Raw genomic sequence first — 13,382 nt, 5'->3', positions numbered from 1 at the left:
CCAGGTATGGGCCCAAGAGCTCTTTCCTTTATTCATGCTGACCATCTATTTCTTTCACTCCTGGGAAACACTTTGCTTGATTTCTATATAAATGGGCACTGGGAAGGACTTTGGGTCTACTACGCATTAAGGCCTCTGCTTAACTGAGATGCAACATCTGGCTCCAATGATGAAAACACCTCAATCTCCTTTCACTTACTGTAAGCTCCCACCTCCTCTTTTTGTGGTCCTGATGCAAAGCTGTAGAGTGGACTTGTGCTTTATACTTTCAATGCTTAAAAAAATCCCTTCTGAACTCAGGGCAAAGGGCCAGTGCATCTAGCCCATCTCTGTGTAGCCCTGGCTCCTACAAGGGAGAGGCCAGGCCAGCCAGACTCTTGCATTTTATTGATGTCAGTGGTTCATTTTCCTTTGGTTCATTGGTTCAACAATAAACTATTTGGCTAGTCACCATACGCCATCGGCCCTTGGACATAAGGGGCATTAACACCATGAACTCACATACTTCCAGGGAAAATGGACAAAGGAGCCCACAGATGAATCCAGAAGCAAATATGCTGGGGTCTTGCCAGTTGTGAACTGTCTGTGGTAACTCAGGCAAGGTGGTCTTGGTCACTTTCAGGAACTCAAGAAGAGTAGGGCATTCTAAGAACACAGCTGAGAACAGGAGGCAGCGGGCAGCAGGAAGCAACTGACTAATCTCAATACCACTTTACTCACAGGTCTCTGAAACTTATAGATGGGGAAAAAAAACCAGCCTTGAAAAGGTGTATTTGGGGGCGCCTGGGTGGCGCAGTCGGTTAAGCGTCCGACTTCAGCCACGTCACGATCTCGCGGTCCGTGAGTTCAAGCCCCGCGTTGGGCTCTGGGCTGATGGCTCAGAGCCTGGAGCCTGTTTCCGATTCTCTGTCTCCCTCTCTCTCTGCCCCTCCCCCGTTCATGCTCTGTCTCTCTCTGTCCCAAAAATAAAAACGTGGAAAAGGTGTATTTGGAAGTTGGAAAACTGCAGAGCACAATGTAGACTGGAGGTCAACTCCGAGCAAATGAATTTTTGAGTTGTGAGAAATGGAGCTCAGTTCATTTTTAAAAACGATACACCCCAAATTGAGTATCTCCTTAAGGCAACATGGAATGGGCAGTTGCAGTGAGCTTGAGTCTTTCAAGAAAGGGTAACTACAGTACCTTACGCAAGAAAAACATCTGCAAGGGAACTGCAAAAGACAATGGTTTTCATCTCTGACCAATTAATTGGACAGATCAGCGGTTAGGACATGTGCTGACCTGGCCACAGGAATCCACTTGTAATGGGGTTTATTCCTACGTTTCCTTTATCACTCAGTCGATTAGAAGTATTATTTTAAACAGTTTCCTGTTACTGCCCCGTTTAAGAAACATTGACCTTCCAACTGGAGTTTTTTTTTTTTTTTTTTAGTTTATTTATTTATTTTGAGAGCATGCATGGGAGGGGTAAAGAGGGAGAGATTCCCACAGGCCCCATGCTGTCAGCACAGAGCCTGACGCAGGGCTTAATCCCACGAACTGAGATCATAAACTGCACTGAAAGCAAGAGTTAGATGCTTAAAACTGACTCAGCCACCCCCCCGATCCCCCCACCCCCAGAACCCTTTTAACGAGCACTGTTTGCTAGTGAGCTACTCCTTGCATAACTACTTTTCTACAAAAGCTCCTCAGGGAATTCTGTCAGGTCCTCCAGGTGGATGCTAATTTATTTTGGTGGTTGTTCATTTATTTTTGAAGGAAAGAGAGACAGAGTGTGAGTAGGGGAGGGGCAGAGAGAGAGGGAGACACAGAATCCAAAATGGGCTCCAGGCTCTGAACGGTCAGCGCAGATCCCGACGTGGGGCTTGAACTCACGGACCACGAGATCATGACTTGAGCTGAAGTCAGTCTCTTAACCAGCCGAACCACCCAGGAGCCCCAGGTGGATGCTTATTTAATACTGAGACTACAAAGTAAATAAAGACATGTTGAGACAATTGTGTTCTTTTGCAAAATGTGTATGTTCAACATGTATATACTGTACCTAATTTATAATCTTCAAAACCACATCTTAAAAGGTCACTTAAAAGACGCCACATTCTGGGAGAAAATCACTTTATTCTAATTAATTCACAAACAATGTCACAAAAGCTGGTTTAAGGAGGCACACGAACATCTGCCCAGCTCCAAACTCAAAACTACCTCACAATGAACTTCTATGCAGTAAGAACACCTGTTTTCATTCCAATTCTGAAGAAAGCTGTATTTAATGATAGAGGAGAGGTTTAACTGGTGGTTTTACACTTTATTTCTTCACTATCAGTTATATTTTTATGCTAAATTAACTTGGTCATGGGAGATGATTTTCCATATCTTCAACTTGAACTTCTTGATTAGGCTAATCCTGCAAACAGAAAAGGTAAGTTAGAAGAACAATAGCTGTACCTTCTTAGCAAAGCAGAAGCCCTCCAAATGATAAAAAGAGGGATAAAAGCCCAAGGTTATCAGTTCATGCCTGAAAATGAAAATAAGCATTTTAATAGATGGTGAATTCTTAGGTTGATAGGAGGAAATTATGTAAAAACAACTTCACTGTCAACATTCTAGACAGCCCACATATGAGTTGCACTGAGGGATTTAAGGAACTCTTCTCTCTCAAATCAGGTGTGGGGAATGCCAACAACACATGAGTCTTTATGTCCATTCTTGGACTTTGGTGAAAATGGAATGTAATTTTCTATTCACAGCTTTATGGCTAGATCACTCACATCCTATAACCAGAACAAGATCCGACACACTGATCTATACCCACTTATGGAAGAATGAGATTCAGAACATAACTGGTAAAAGCTTATGAGTAGAAACCTCTGGACCAGTCCTTTGTTAGAAGAGTTAGATTATTTTTAGAATAATGTAAACCAAATCTCCTCTAACTTGTCAGATTAATTTATTAAACACAGACTCCCAAAGTTCTCTAGGGTCCAGGAGTACCATGCTGTGAATTGAGCAGATGCAGTTTTTTTTTTTTTCAATACATGAAATTTATTGTCAAATTGGTTTCCATACAGCACCCAGTGCTCATCCCAAAAGGTGCCCTCCTCAATACCCATCACCCACCCTCCCCTCCCCGAGCAGATGCAGTTTTAATCACAGATTGATGCATCACCTACCATTTGCAAATCTGCACTGTTTCAGCACCTCGCTGAAACCTTCACAAAGCTTAAGGTCACCCTGATTCTGGGCACACTCCAGGAACTGTTTCATCTCATAGTGGCAGGGGCCAAACTGCTGCTGGTATGCTGGCTGGGTTCCCTGAGGCTCCTGCAAAGGCATAACATTCAGGACCATTGAGAAAGGAAATTAGATCTAGACCTGAACAAAGAACAGTATCTAATGTCTTTGAGGTCAGCTGGGGAACCATAACTAGAACCAGAATGCAAATTCAAGTGTCCATCTAATAACAATGAAAGTGAAAAACTTTAAGGCAGAAAGCAAATGGGCTTTAACAAAATTCCAGTAATAATCAGAAAGATTCAAGAACAAACATGCAAATAAAGTGAAATGGTTATGTGCCTACCTAAATACCAGTGGGGGGGTTCAGTGAAAAGTTTCATGAATGACAAAGTGGAACTATTACAGAAAAATAGATGGATGAGTGTCAAATATACCAGAAACACAACAGAGTATACATTCAAGCCCATCAGAGGAGAAAATTCACATACTTCAAAAAAGAGGGGCAGTGGGCAAATAACAGAGAAAAGATCAGAAAACAGCACAGAGCTATTAAAGAGATTTTTAAATACTTAACTAAGATGGAGACTGAATTAGGTAAGAGTCACCAAGACAAATTCCTTAAAATAAGGGGAAAATGGCTGTTTTTCAGTGGATCAGGTTGAACTGCTATTCTACTCCCTGGGAACAAATACAATTTGTACAGTACTTGATGCTGCTGGCCTAAGGCACTAACTCAGCTGCCAAATGTGGCTTTTGATAACCCGTTTTCTGTTAACAGCACTGGTTTTTCTCATAATATACCACTGGAAATAACTGGTTTTTCTCATAATATACCACTGGAAAACAAAATGCATAAAATCCTACCTGGTAAGTGATGTCAGGCCTTGAAGGCTCAGCATTACTTCCTCCACCGAAGCCCCCAGTGATGGCATGACCTAGTGTGTGCCCGACGGCAGAGCCCACAGCCACGCCAGCTGCAGTGGTTGCCATCTGGGCCATCAGACCTGGCTGCCGGGGTGCAGCAGCAGGTGAGCCAACGGCAGACGGTGGAGCTGCTGCCGGCGGCTGAGCGGCTGGCGCAGGTCTGGGTGCAGCTCTCATCGGAGGTGCCCGGCTGTGAAAGAAAAGAACACCAAGTATGAAGTTCACACTTCCTACCAGGTTTCAAATTGTCAGCTTAAAGAAACTGTACCTTGACCCTTCAACAACCCACGTTTGAACTTGCGGGTCCACTTATATGTGGATTTTTTCTGATAACTACAGTGTAGTACTGCATGATTTCTTAGTAACATTTTTTCTCTAGCTTACTTTATTGTAAGATTACAGTATTATATATAGCACACAAAATACATGTTAATCAACTGTTTATATTTTTGGTGAGGCTTCCAGTCAACAGTAGGCTAACAGAAGTTAGGTTATTGGCGAGTCCAAATTTATTCACAGATTTAACTGTACTGGAGGTAAGTGCCCCTAAACCATACATTGTTCAAAAGCCAAATGTAAATGAAAATAAACTTCAGGATCTTCATTTTTAATTCTTAAATACAAATACTCTATGCAAACCAGAAAACTTTACGGAACACAATTCCCAGAACTATTTACATCATTTTGTCTCTTTAACCTTTTAAGGTTATAATCACCAAGTATAAACTATCTTTGCCTGCTTTTTGCATTTCTATGTATTCGTATACCCTAGAGTAGCTTTACAGAACACAGTTATTCCAATACCTCATAAAAATCATAAAATATTAAGAGTTTAAAAGGTCCTTAGAGAATTCACCCACTCAGATACTAGGGTTAAGTATCATTGTAGGTGCTGGGAATCGACCTGTTAAAAGACAAAAACCTCTGCCTTCATGACACTATTGAGGGCTCAATTAAGGAAAATATGTCATGTAGTATTAGGTAAAAAATATTAAGAGAGGGGGAACATGTGGGACTTGGCAATTTTAGGACAGTCAAGTGAGGTTAAGTGTAACTGAGTTGGTATCATCTTAGTAAACATATGCAAATAGTCATATGGGGGAAATAATACAATCTAATTCCTTCATTTCAGATTAGGAAATCGAAGACCAGTAAATAGGAGTGACTTGCCTGAACTGTTACACCAAAATTTCAATTGTATCCCATCCCGTAGGACATTGAGATGCTTTCAGCATTTTCACTAACATGTCCTGCACTGCTTTAAAAATCTTCACATGTTATATTCCCTCTGCACATTTTTAGATAGTTTCCTTGGGAGCTCTTCAACCAAATAAGGCTAGGTCAGAAAAGCTAATGACTTTGCTTCCAATCAGGTGGCATCTGGCATCACTTTACAAAAATGCGGTTTTCTGTCCTTTGGGGAGAAGCTTCTTTCCATTAAGTGAACTGCTTCCCTACACTCCTAGCATCCTGTGTGAACACAATCCACCTTACTGCTGGAAAGCAATGTGGTACTGGGCTAAACGTCCTAAACTGGCCACTGGAAAACTGGTCAGACCTGGCTTTCCTACTTACTGGTAGCATAACCTTGGACAAGTCACTTATTCTGAGTTTCCAGTTTCCTGATTTCTGTAAAACAGGAATAACATCTATCCCTAAGGTTATTGGTGTTAAGGTTAAAGTATAACTGGCAGTACATCTTAAAAGTATTTTATGAACTGAGCCTTGGTGGCTCGGTCAATTAAGCGGCCGACACTAACTTCTGCTCAGGTCATGATTTCACAGTGGTGGGATTAAGCCCCATCAGGCTCTGTGCTGGCGGCACGGAGCCTACTTGGGATTCTCTCTCTCCCTCTCACTGCGCCTGCCCTGCTCGCTCTCTCTCAAAATAAATAAACTTAAAAAAAAAAATTTAAAGTATTTTATGAACTAAAAAACATCATGTACGTGTGAGGCTTTAGGAACTACGTCCCTGACTGGGCTGAGTCCCTGGAACGCTCATTGCTGGTGCTCAAAGATTATCCAGTTTATTGAAATGAGATCATTTTCCTGATTTTACTACCTTTCTCCAGCACTGGTTTTTGTTTTTTGTTTTTTTCTGCTACTTTTAAAGTTTCAGCCGGTTTACACTTACAAATATCCACTTCTTTGGAGGACTTGCCCATTTTAACTTAAAATGAGCTTTAGGCGCACTTGGCTGGCTCAGTCGGAAGAGCGGGTGATTCTTGATCTCCGGGATCCTGAGTTCGAGTCCCATGTTGGGTGTAGAGATTATTTAAATAAACTCAAAATACTTTTCAAATGAGCTCTACAGTATTTTAAGTAATAACTCACGGACACTCGAAATTAGAAAGTTTGCCACTAACGGGATACCTAGCCAAAGCCCATTTACAACCAGCTTGCGGCGGGTGGAGACGCACCAAGGCCGCCGCATTTACAGCGGCCTCCACGAGCCTCCGCCAGCCTCCACCAGGAGGCGGCGAGGCCTACTGCGGCCTCCGTGTGCGTCACGGCGCCGGCAAGGCCCCAGACCACCCCCCAGGTGGTCTCACCTGGCCGGAGGGGCCATGCGGGAGGTACGGCTCCGGCTTCCACGCGGCATGGCAACTGCAGGGCTGCTCGGCGTCTAGAAACGCAAGACTCTGCGGAGACCCCGGCGGCTTCTGCGAGCTGGTGAGCGGAAAACGGGGGGCGGGCTTGGCCTCCGCGCGCGACCAATCAGTGCCCAGGCAGAGGCCTCTCGATCGCCGACGTCTCCGCGTGCCCTGAAGGTCACTGGAAGAGCAGGACGTCATGGCGGCGCGTCGTCGTACGCGGTTAACGTCATGAGCTCCGCCCCAGGTTCATTTAGGAGACCGGAAGTGCCTGAGGTTACTCTGCAAGTGTACCTCCAGCTTGGTGCTAGTCTGAGCCGCTAGCTGTTTGCTTTGTAGGGTATGAGGACCGTCGCACTTCTTTCAAATATATGGTAGACAGATCCAGCCTTGAGAGCGAGGCAGATTATCTGGCGTTCTGCAACTGGACCTTAGGCAAATTAACTTTTCTCAGCATTAAGGTTATTTATTTGGGTATTTTTTTTGAGGCACAGTGCGGGCACACAACGTGAACTGAACGAAGGAAACTGAAAACTTTAGGCAACACCGACAAAGCTGAGTTTATTCTATTTGTATTTCTCTTCTTTGTGGACTCAGGCAACAAGATCAGATCGTAATAATGCCTTACATTTATGTATTATATAGTTTCAGACCCTTTTCATTACGTCATAGAACTTGTGCCCATAATTGGGATAGTATTCATTCACTATTAATAAAAATGTTCTGAATGATTTCCAAGTGCTAGCTAGGTTCTACGGATTAAGATACAGCACCAAATAAAACAAGACTCTACCTTCGTGGAATTTAAAGTTTGAGGAGAGACAGAAACGTCTACGTAAATCAGGTAGTGGTGATATGAAGCCAAAGTATGGTGAGTGAGATGGGGAGCTAGAGGTTGGAGAGGGCAGGAACTTTTGGAAGAGTTAGTATTTGAATAGACTGCTTGAGGAAGCAGGGAAACAAACAAAATGTTTATCAAGGGTAATGGCATTCCAGGTAGAGGGAACAGCAATTGCGAAGGCCCCACGGTTGTATGTTTTAGTGATTGTCGATGTGACATACTTACAACAGTAACGTTTTAGGGCCTCTGCAGTAGTGGAAAAGTTGGTTAGTGGTATTTCAAGGACGGCTTCATGGGAAGGTCCTTGGGATGGGATGGGATTTATGGAGGAGAAAAGGAAAGGTGGACCCTCCATTTCTGCTAGGATGTCAAACAGAAAATTTCTCCTTCCACCAGAGGTTAGTAGTTTTTCCAGTAAAAGCACATTGTTTCCAGTAACAGCAGAATGTTTGTGGAACCGAAGGGTAAATAATGCAGTAACCTTTCATGAAAAAGTTTTATTTTCATAGAACTATAATGAAAGCTTTACAAATGATATGACATTGTACTTGCCTTTGGATAATTCATAAGCAGAGACGGAGTAAAGGAGCCCTATAAAGGACATCCTAGCAGAAGAGCTTGAATGAGCATAACTTTGGACAATTAAGACAGGTATCCAGAACAGAGACAATTTGGGGCGCCTGGGTGGCGCAGTCGGTTAAGCGTCCGACTTCAGCCAGGTCACGATCTTGCGGTCCGCGAGTTTGAGCCCCGCATCAGGCTCTGGGCTGATGGCTCAGAGCCTGGAGCCTGTTTCCGATTCTGTGTCTCCCTCTCTCTCTGCCCCTCCCCCATTCATGCTCTGTCTCTCTCTGTCCCAAAAATAAATAAACGTTGAAAAAAAAAAAAAAAAAGAACAGAGACAATTTTAATCATACCTGGCTAAGTTGTTAATTCTTACATTGAGGAGAGAATATTAGGTATTTGTACAAGGTTATTTTGTAATAGTAAAGGATTGGAAACAACCTAAGTTCTTGTCAGTATAATACTGATTTTTAAAAAAGGCACATCACACAATATGCAGTATAAAAAGGAATAAAAAAGCCTCTCTGTTATTATTAGTATGAAAGATACCAAGAGAAACTGTCAAGAGAAAAAAAGCAAGAGGCAGAATTGAATGTACTGTGCTGTGTAACATGGAGAGAAAAGACTATTAATATGCACAAACTATCTGCAGCTGTTAACACTGCTAACACTAAACACTGTTAGTTGCCTTCAGGAAGTAGGACTGGGTGGCTGTAGCACAAGGTGGGACTTTTACTGAAAACATTTCCTATGTTTTGGATTCTGAAACAGTTAATATATTACCTCTACTCAAAAACAGATTAAGAACATGTAAAAATTAAAATAAAAACAGGAATTGAAAAAAAATTTCAGAATTCTGCTACATATCATTTGTAGTTGGCCAGGATAAATATGCTGAAGTTCGCTCTTTAGTAAAATGTATGTAACAACTTCTCATTCCATAGTGATTTCAGTCATTCTCAACAAATTCACAGTGATCAAAATTTGAACAAAGAACTCTTGAAGGCATTGTTACAGATATTTGATACTGACATTTGGAAGAATGGACTCCTGATGACTACAATAAAATTTTACCCAAATTAGGCTGTAGATACCAGAAGTTTTAAAATTGTGCAGATCTGTTCCAGAAATTCCACAGAAATCCAGGAATTCAAGAAACACTCATGAATGTGGAAAGAAATTAGCTATAAAGATGTTTATTTAACAAATTCCATAAAGTAGGGAAAACTAATAAGTATCCTACAATACAGAAATAAAGTTATGATATATACACATGAAATGCTATGCAGCTATTTAAAGTATTATGAAAGAATATCTGACATGAAAAGTATCTTCATAGTGTATCAAGGGAAAGAACAATTACAAAGTAGTATACATAGGTTTATATTGAGAAAGTTCATGTATTTTTTAAAGGCTGGAATTATGTACACTCAAGTAGTGATGTTATCCACTGGGTAGTGATTTCCTTTTTTTTGTTTGTTTGGTCATATTTTCCAATTTGTCTAAAATGAACATCCTTAAACTAATTAAACATACCATGGTGGTTTAAAATACATCCACAGATTCTTAGACACTCCCTTCAAAAAGTGGAGCCTAATTACTCTCCAACCTCATGACCCTAAGCTAGAACCACCTTGTTAGCCACTTCTGAATTCTGCAATCCCAGAAACTGAGATATGTTGCTTTAAGTCACTAAGTTTTTGAGTAATTACACAGCAATAGGTAACTAATACACAATTTCTACAGTTACTATATTTAAACTGTAAAGGTTCTAGTATCTAAGGTGAGCAAAATCTAGTTAGAACATCTAATAGAGTGTTGCTTTAACATGGCTTGTGTCTGTCTGGGTATGCTGTACTTTACAGCAAGAATTGTGTGGGAACTGAGATGTTTAAGACATTAAGGTCCTTACACTCTAAATGTAGTTTTTCCTTTGGCTAACAAAGACATATGATTACAGTGCCTTGCACATACCAGACAAAAAAAGAATGAACCAGTTAGTGAATTTTTAACTGTTGATCTAAAAATACAAAATACTATATAAACAAGTGGTTAGGAGGTTAAGTGGTTACGAAGTTCTAAGGATTTCAAAGGAATGGCTATTCACTGTGGATGAAAGATTCAGGGAGAAAGTGGCACTTAAAATTAAGTACAGGTGGAATTTGTTTTAGAAAGATTAAAATTACAAAGGGGAAAAGGGCATGGTAAGTAGGACAGCACAGATTGAAATAAAGCAGAATCAAATATGGAGGACAGAAGATCTGTGTCAAGATCCAGAGTATGTTTTTGGAAGTTGTGGTACAAAATTTAAGAAAATCCAAGAGATGACTTCCAGGACAATATAAGGAATGTAGGCTTTTTATCCTACAGGATTAGAGCAGTCATTGAGGGTTTTTATATATTTAAAATGGTCTTTGGAGGGGTGCCTGGGTGGCTCAGTCGGTTGGGTGTCCGACTTCAGCTCTGGTCATGATCTCAGTCTGTGAGTTCGAGCCCTGCATCAGGCTCTGTGCTGACAGCTCAGAGCCTGGAGCCTCCTTCAGATTCTATGTCTCCCTCTCTCTCTGCCCCTCCCCCACTCATGCTCTGTCTCAGAAATAAATATTTAAAAATTTTATTTGAAAATAAATAAAATGGTCTTTGGAAGATTAATCTGCATATGGTGCGTGAGACACAGGAGAATAGGGGTAAGGAAAAAAAAAATCGAAGGCTAAGACGGTGACAATGGGAATACTACTAATGATGTGAGTGCCATGCTCACTCAGGCAGCACATATACAACAATCATGTGAGTGCCTTTGTATACCAGGCACTAAGAGCTTTACATGTATTATTTTATTTACACCTCACAAAAACTATTTCTTAAAGTTTATTTATTTAGAGAGGAAAGTGAACATGGGGGAGGGGCAGAGAGAGAGCATCCCAAGCAGTGACACTGCAGAGACCAACACAGGCCCAAACCCATGAATCATGAGATCATGACCTGAGCCAAAACCAAAAGTCAGACGCTTAACCCATCGAGCCACCCAGGCACCCCACACCTCACAAGAACTCTTTAAGTAAGTACTGTTTTATCCCCGTCTCATGGATAAGGAAACAGATACTTGGAGTTTAAGCAATTTGCCCAAGTTCACACAGGCGTTTGACTCCAAAGCCAGAATTCCTACTATAGCACACCATCTGGAGACATTTTAAAAGAATGAATGTAATGAATGAAAGAATTGAAGACTGACCAGAGAGGAAGGAGAAAGGATTCTGTTTTGTAAACTTAAAAATAGTTACTATTTATTGAGTACCTCTTGCATACTTAATTGTGTGAGATGTTTTATATATTTAATCTATAATCCAGTGTGGTAAGGTAATCCAGTATCATTCCATTTTACAAATGAGAAACTCGAGGCTTGGTGTAACTTGACAGTAGTTACCTCAGAAGCGTGCTGAATGCCACAGCGATGAACAGCCAGAAGATTAAAATTCAGGTTGCTCCTTCCAGTACGCACCATCCTTCTCTCCTAACCAAGGACTCACCATTGGGTGCAGAGGCCTAAGGAATGCAGACTGAAGAGAAAGACAACCACCCTGATGTATATTCTGCATACTTTTTAAACCACATCTCAACTCTCATCGTTGGAGCTGAAGTTTGTGGGTGGTACTGCACCACAGAATATTGTGTACAATAGAGGAAAACTGTGATGGTGGAATGAATGAAGGCTTTTGAGTATCTGCTATACCTGGTCTTCTTTGTAACCAGCTGCATGACCTCTGAAGAGTGATTTGAACTCCTTTGCCTCAGAATCCCCTCTACAAAATGGGAGACAGCTGCGTCCACTTGAAAGGACTGTTGTGGGATCAGCAGTGCGGAGAATCTAGCAACTGTTCAGTACTAGCAACTGTTCAGTACACACTCTTACAACTTAAAATATTCCTATTCTGGCAAACAAATATTAAACCTGCACACTGCATCTATGACACAGGGGTTGAAATCTTGCACACATTCCTCTCTTTGTTCTCCCCCTATTGCACATTAAGATGAACTCAAATATTTGTACATTTGAAACGAGTTACTGTAGCAACTGAAAAAAAAAAAACAAAACCCAGAAGAGTTAAAATGCCATTCTTGCTTTTAATTAAAAACCCTAAAAAGGCATACCCACTTGGACACTTGGATGTTACTTAATTAACAATCAGTAAGGAAAAGATACTGGAGCGGTAAACTTAAGTGATGTCGGAAAGAAGTTATGTTGACCAACACGGATTCTCCCCCTTACGACCACTGTTACAGCTGGAGTCAGAGAAAATACTTTTATCAGGGCCTTCGGGTATCCTGCAGAAAACTGACAAAAAAATAAATTATTGTCTTTAGCCCATGCATACGCACTGGAAGTAAATTCTTATATTTTTAAGATGTTTCTGCGTTTCCTAGACCCTTCTTCTCCCAACTATAAAATTTCAAAAGGTAGAGTTTTACACTATTCTAATTGCAGCCAAGAGATCAGGTGGGTGTTTTGGGGGTCCAGCTCCGACTCGCTAACGCGAAGCAGCCTCGTAAGCAGGCGACTCTGCCCGGGTGCAGTCACAGAGGGCGCACGCGAGAGGCACCTGGGTGGCCAGGGCGCTCACGGGGCTTCCCAGAGTCCTGGCCAGGTGCAGCCCGCACGCACCTGTGCTCAGGCGAGACGAGTGCGCGCCCGGGGCTGCAGCTGGCGCTGGCGACGCTTGCGCTGACCGTTGAGGAGCTTCTGCGCGATCTTGCGCTCGTGGCCTCCGGGCACTGGCCAGTTGGTGCGCAGTTCCCGCTCGCGCCGCGTCCGGCCCTTGCTGCGCCCGGCCCCGCAGGCCGGGAAGTCGCGCAGGTAGTAATAATCCAGGCAATCGTAGAGCTCGTCCTCGGAGCTCACGGGCGGCCACGACTCGGCTGGCGGCTGCCGGACCCGAGCCCGGGCGTTGAGAAACGCCGGGCCCATCTCGTTGTCCCCCATGGCCGCCGGCCGGCGCACGCGCGCGCTTCTGGGAGACCCCGCCCCGCGTTTCGATTGGCTGTGCCTGCGGGGGCGGAGCTTATTGATGACCTAACAGAGCCGGGAAGTTGTCGCGCGTGGGCCTCTGCTTTCCAGCCCCCGCCACAGTGACCACTTCGTCTAAACGGGCCTGTGCGCCGCCGCGGCGAGAGGGGCATTTGGCAAAATCCGACCGAACATTTTATGTCGGTCAAGAATGAAAAACTAC

General features: G+C 42.7%; 2 protein-coding genes across 2 annotated transcripts; both read right to left on the bottom strand.

Annotated features, from left to right (window-relative positions):
- Positions 1 to 2,101: 2,101 nt before the first annotated feature.
- Positions 2,102 to 6,899, bottom strand: CHCHD2 (coiled-coil-helix-coiled-coil-helix domain containing 2). Its single transcript, XM_045459919.1, has 4 exons — positions 6,711 to 6,899; positions 4,099 to 4,348; positions 3,171 to 3,321; positions 2,102 to 2,404 (listed from the first exon to the last, which is right to left on the bottom strand). Exons 1-4 carry the CDS (start codon positions 6,758 to 6,760, stop codon positions 2,394 to 2,396), a joined length of 462 nt encoding a protein of 153 aa, XP_045315875.1. The 5' UTR covers positions 6,761 to 6,899; the 3' UTR covers positions 2,102 to 2,393.
- A 5,360-nt stretch (positions 6,900 to 12,259) lies between these two features.
- Positions 12,260 to 13,176, bottom strand: NUPR2 (nuclear protein 2, transcriptional regulator). The gene is made up of 2 exons (XM_045459920.1): positions 12,818 to 13,176; positions 12,260 to 12,490 (listed from the first exon to the last, which is right to left on the bottom strand). Exon 1 carries the CDS (start codon positions 13,133 to 13,135, stop codon positions 12,824 to 12,826), a length of 312 nt encoding a protein of 103 aa, XP_045315876.1. The 5' UTR covers positions 13,136 to 13,176; the 3' UTR covers positions 12,260 to 12,490; positions 12,818 to 12,823.
- Between the last annotated feature and the right edge of the window lie 206 nt (positions 13,177 to 13,382).

Source organism: Leopardus geoffroyi, chromosome E3 (genome assembly GCF_018350155.1).
Source record: "Leopardus geoffroyi isolate Oge1 chromosome E3, O.geoffroyi_Oge1_pat1.0, whole genome shotgun sequence".
NCBI classification, from domain to species: domain Eukaryota; kingdom Metazoa; phylum Chordata; class Mammalia; order Carnivora; family Felidae; genus Leopardus; species Leopardus geoffroyi.
This window is presented reverse-complemented; position numbering and strand designations above follow the sequence as displayed.

Bases quoted from the DNA above. Each gene is read 5' to 3' on its own strand.
- CHCHD2 (XM_045459919.1), bottom strand. From the start codon at position 6,760: ATGCCGCGTGGAAGCCGGAGCCGTACCTCCCGCATGGCCCCTCCGGCC. The intron at 4,349-6,710 runs GTGAGACCACCT...TTTCTTTCACAG, and splicing joins CGCATGGCCCCTCCGGCCAG to CCGGGCACCTCCGATGAGAG. The intron at 3,322-4,098 runs GTAGGATTTTAT...ATGCCTTTGCAG, and splicing joins GGCCTGACATCACTTACCAG to GAGCCTCAGGGAACCCAGCC.
- NUPR2 (XM_045459920.1), bottom strand. From the start codon at position 13,135: ATGGGGGACAACGAGATGGGCCCGGCGTTTCTCAACGCCCGGGCTCGG.